General features: G+C 37.0%; 1 protein-coding gene across 2 annotated transcripts; it reads left to right on the forward strand.

Annotated features, from left to right (window-relative positions):
- The first annotated feature begins 1269 nt into the window (after positions 1-1269).
- Positions 1270-4147, forward strand: LOC125190993 (ATP-dependent DNA/RNA helicase DHX36). Of its 2 annotated transcripts, none has more exons than XM_048088440.1 (3): positions 1270-1671; positions 3040-3287; positions 3691-4147. In XM_048088440.1, exons 1-3 carry the CDS (start codon positions 1419-1421, stop codon positions 4042-4044), a joined length of 855 nt encoding a protein of 284 aa, XP_047944397.1. In that variant the 5' UTR covers positions 1270-1418; the 3' UTR covers positions 4045-4147. The 2 variants fall into 2 exon arrangements, with proteins under 2 accessions (XP_047944397.1, XP_047944398.1); XM_048088441.1 differs by having other exon boundaries at positions 1530-2130.
- Positions 4148-4725: the final 578 nt, after the last annotated feature.

Genomic DNA, 4725 nt, shown 5'->3' on the forward strand with positions numbered 1-4725 from the left:
CCCATGAACACCCACAAAATTAAAATCATGGGTACACAAGGCTTTCCACTTACCCTAATTTGCGTAGCAAATCTTCATCTCTTTATTATGGCCATCATTGCCAAGTATAGCAAGACAAGATTATTTGTTACCTACGAGATTTTGTTCTCAACCTATAGTATATTGTTCCGATTGCAATCTAATCACAGCATTTTTGAAAAGTAATGTACACGGTACGGATCCAAGTGGAATCAGGGTAGTCGATCGAGTCCACAATGAGGGCTGGTAGACGCCATTAAATTCGGTCTTTAGATTTCAGAGCTGTCACCGACCCCACTATATATGTTGTATTTTCATCCTAATCCTTCGACTTTGAGGATGAGGTTCACTTCTAGTCTTTGTCTACCATCACATGTCGGTGATGACATTTTTTCTACTAAATTGACGCTGTTACATTCGAATTTTAAAAATATGTACATCGTAAAATAATTTAGTTTTGAGCATGCAAAAATTGTGATAGTGAACAAAATTCTTTGTTTTAATCTAATAGGATTGACTAAAATTCAATACAAACTTTTTTTAATTATAAAATGTACCATGAGACAAAGCACATATTTGGGATGTGGTACAAAAAATTGTTCAAGAATTGGGATTTGATTAATTAGCTAATAGGTTTATATGTCCACATAGGATGAGACACCACTTGAAGATTTAGTTGTCGGGTTTGTGGATGAAAATTTGAAGCTAAATTGATTTTTTGTTGGCTACATATTTTCCTTTTTCCATTTTCCAATATTTGATATAAGTATGCCAACATTTGCTTTATGATTGTATATTTTTTTGAAATGTCACTAGCTTGAAGTTTTCTTGTTTTCTTAAAAATATTCTTAAAGATTTATCTATTTTTAAATAATACCCATTTTGAAATATTTTTGTATTGGATAACGAAATTTAATTACTCTATATATATTTATAAAAATACCATCGCGTATTATATAAAATTAACTCATAAATAGCATATTATATTTTTATATTCATTTTTATTAGGGGTGAGCAAAATATCCATAATCAAATCAAAAAGATGCTCTAAAATTTTGTTCCCATCAAAATGACATTATACTAGTAGTATTTCCTAGAGTCAAATCAATGGGCTTCTAGTAATATTTTTTTCAGCCCAAATTTAAATCTCATATAACTTGGGTTGGGCCTAAATAGTAAGTCCATATTAAAACCCGAGCCCAAATTCTTTTTTTTTTCTCAAATAAATAAAAATAAAACAAAATTATCTGCAAAATCAAACATGTTGAATGAGACGAAATGGATATGAAATAGCCCCAAATCACGATTGATTTGAGCGAAAGGGCATCGAATCGAGCTGGAACCAGACAAATTCCGCAATAATTAGTGTAGAATTGCTCATAATTTAACAATCGGAGACGATGCGGCGGCAGGGCGGGCACTACGGCGGCGAGTCCGGCGGCGGCGGAGGAGGATACGGCAGCGGCGGCTCTCAATCGCATCAGAACAGCAAGTCGGGGTATTACCAGGGGCGACACCAAGAGCAGCAGCAGCAGCAGCAGTCGGGAGACAAGGAAGGAGCTCAGCATAACAATCAATGGCGGTGGGAAAGAGATGGCCCCGAAGCTAAATTGCCGCAGGCTGCTATGTCTCCCACTGCGCCTTTCTCCGAAGGCGAGTTTTCTCTTTAATTGATTGTTCGTTTGAGTTTGTTCGTAGTTTGTGGCGATTTAGCTGGTGATTTTGTTGTAGCGTTGTTCTGTTAGTGTGAATTGGTTGTGTAATGTGGTTAATTTATGAGAATTGATAGTTGAAATTAGGCTAATTAATCGAAGGTGATTTTGTTTCATCGATTTATCTATGGAAATAAGAGGTTTTGCAGAGATTGAACAAAGCATCAGAATGTAGGAGCTAGCTTAATCTTAAGCCTAAGATTATATTACTGTTGTTTCGCTTAAGATTTAGGATGCTGCTTGTAGAGAGGTTCATTTCTATTTTAAGAGAGCAATCTGTATTACCTGCCAACTGTTTGATAAAAGATTACACAGTGACTGACGGCAGTAAACGAGGATAAGGCACGCACACCACTTGCTCGATGAATTGACTGGAAGATAACTATGGATAAAAGAACAGGTACTGCACCTTTTGCAAGGGTCTTGGCCTTTGCCAAACAAACTAACTTCAAGACATACCTCCCCCTTCAAACATCAGGGGTAATATATATCCTAAGACTCCTACCACGAAAAGGAAAAGAGATTAACTTCAAACAAGACGCCGAACAAGATAATAATACTCCAGATAAAATAATTACTAGTAATAGATAGCAGATAACTATGAATCCTTCAACTCTATCTTCTTTGCTAGCCTCAAACTGGCTCCACCTTGGATGCCAGAAAACTACATTCAAGAGATAAAAATTGAATCTTTTTGCTTGATTACACTAAAACCATCTGAAAACACATCCAAAAACTGGGTTTTTCAAAAGGTTACCTTTTTCCTTAACCCTATTGTTTATGAGCTTGAAGTATTGAAATTTGATTTCTTGATGAAGTTTTAATTAGCTAACTACATGCAAATTAAGTGTAATATATCAAAAGAAAAAGATACCTCCAAAATGGTGTTGCAGTAGTTGCAGTTAACATGACAAACAGGTTCAGCAGTCAATTCCATTGACATTTTAGCTGGAGAAGATGGAGTTTTCTTTCTTTCTTTTTAGATTCCACCTTGGATGCCACATCCTCATTGTCCTCTGCTGCATTTGTTGCCAAATCAACCACCTTTCTTGGACCCCTTGTATACCTTCATGTTTGAGCATTCGTTATTTCGTATCATACTTAGCTTTAATTGGAGATTGGCTGGGTTTAATTCAATAGTTCTTGGCTTTTGCAATTTTCCAAAGTAACTAGTAGTACTTCTATTTATTGAAAGAAATCGGTGAAATATTTTTAGCTACCCCCATAACACTCAGAACCAGGTATGTCATTGCCTAGAGCAGGCTCTTGTAAATTTCTTCGATCACAATTGCTTTGTTTTTTCTTTTAGGTCAAGGACGTGATGCTCCCCGATCCTATTACCAGAACCAGAGGATGGATCCCCGCATGCCAGTGGAGAGACAGGGTGGAGGAGATCCTAGATCTCAGTCCCATGAAGAGGATATGGATATAGGCTATGAAGATAATCGTATGCCGCCGACTTTGGAAGGTCTTGAACAGAGATTTGTGGATGATATCATGAAACTGAGCAAAGAACAAACTGATGCAGAGGATGCTGAAAATGCTAGGCATAGAGAGGTATGCTCCGGCTCTGTTTTTTAATATGTGAGGTATTTTGGAAATATTGATGAAACTTATCAATCCTTCTTTTACGGGTCTCTGTGAGACACCGGGAATAGCAGGCAACTTTAATCCTCATGTTTGCAGATTGTTATGATCAATGTTTTCGGCAGGATTGCTTATTCTCTGTGTAAACCGAACAATCTAATTCCGTTGGCTGTATACGAATACATCCTCAGTTATATAGAAACATGCTTTTCCTGCCCAACAGTGGATTCCTTCGTCACATAATATAATGTTCGCCTAAGCTTTTCTAGTAAATGGTCGAAAATTGTCTCTTGAAAGTAGTTTCGTGTGTTCTGTCATTTTACAATGTATAAGCATCAGCCTAACCATAATCCTTTGTGTAATTGTGTTGCAGAGAATAAACGCAATCAATGTCAAATACGAAGAGCAGTTATTCGCCCTCCGAGCCAAGCACGTTGGCCGGAGAGACGAGTTTCTCCGGAGAGAATCTCAAGCAAGGCACCAGCAATACCAGCAAATCGTCATGGATCAGTATCCCGCCAGTGGAGCCGGTGGCCCTAGTACCGACCCTCGAGGTGCCAACGCAGGATTGGGTGGCGAATCACACCGCTCTTACAACTCAGACTCGTACGACTCTTACAGAGAACGGGGGCCCCGATACCCTGCCAATGCTAGGGAACACGGATACGAGGCTAAAGCTCCATACCCGAGGGGGCGCGCCTACGAATCGGCCTCCCGTTATTACTGAGTAGGTGTTTCCCGATCCGGCATAGCTTTGTATTGGTAGTTGAGCTACTGAAATCTGGAATGACTTGCCACTTTCATATTTTGGTGGATCTGATCATTTTACACTGTGTGGCTCTGTGTTGAGACTTTTGTGTTAGTACTTTTTTTTTCTTCTTTTAGTACCAGAATACACACAATATATTTCCCATTTTTTGGGAAAAGTATATTAGATAAGTATTAATCAAATTGTTTGAATATTTATTGGTTGGATTAGCTGGTTAAAAAAGAAATAAAAAACAAAATCGTTATTTCAGTTAACCTAAAAATTGATTGGTCAAAAGTTTTATTGAGAATTGAATGAAAGAATGTTTTTTGACATACTTGGAAAATATTTGCAATCTGAATAATTCAATAAAATTTAAATACTACTATTAAATTCAGTCTGAAATTTTCGAATATTCAGATTTGGTTAGGGAATATTTTTTCTTCCAATTGAATTTTCAGTTTTATTCAAATTGATTTTTTTAAATAAAAAAATTCCTAAAGTAAAATTATATTTATATATTATAGTACGGGGAAGTGTTAGGGTGTCACCACCTCTTAAAATAACATCATACCACTATTCCTAGCCAATCATTTGTACACGTGGACGAATAATAAGCTGTCATGTGGCAAACAAAAGGGTAAAAAATACGGCCAGTAA

This window comes from Salvia hispanica, chromosome 5, assembly GCF_023119035.1.
Source record: "Salvia hispanica cultivar TCC Black 2014 chromosome 5, UniMelb_Shisp_WGS_1.0, whole genome shotgun sequence".
Lineage (NCBI taxonomy): Eukaryota > Viridiplantae > Streptophyta > Magnoliopsida > Lamiales > Lamiaceae > Salvia > Salvia hispanica.

Bases quoted from the DNA above. Each gene is read 5' to 3' on its own strand.
- LOC125190993 (XM_048088440.1), top strand. From the start codon at position 1,419: ATGCGGCGGCAGGGCGGGCACTACGGCGGCGAGTCCGGCGGCGGCGGA. The intron at 1,672-3,039 runs GCGAGTTTTCTC...TTTTTCTTTTAG, and splicing joins CACTGCGCCTTTCTCCGAAG to GTCAAGGACGTGATGCTCCC. The intron at 3,288-3,690 runs GTATGCTCCGGC...ATTGTGTTGCAG, and splicing joins AAAATGCTAGGCATAGAGAG to AGAATAAACGCAATCAATGT.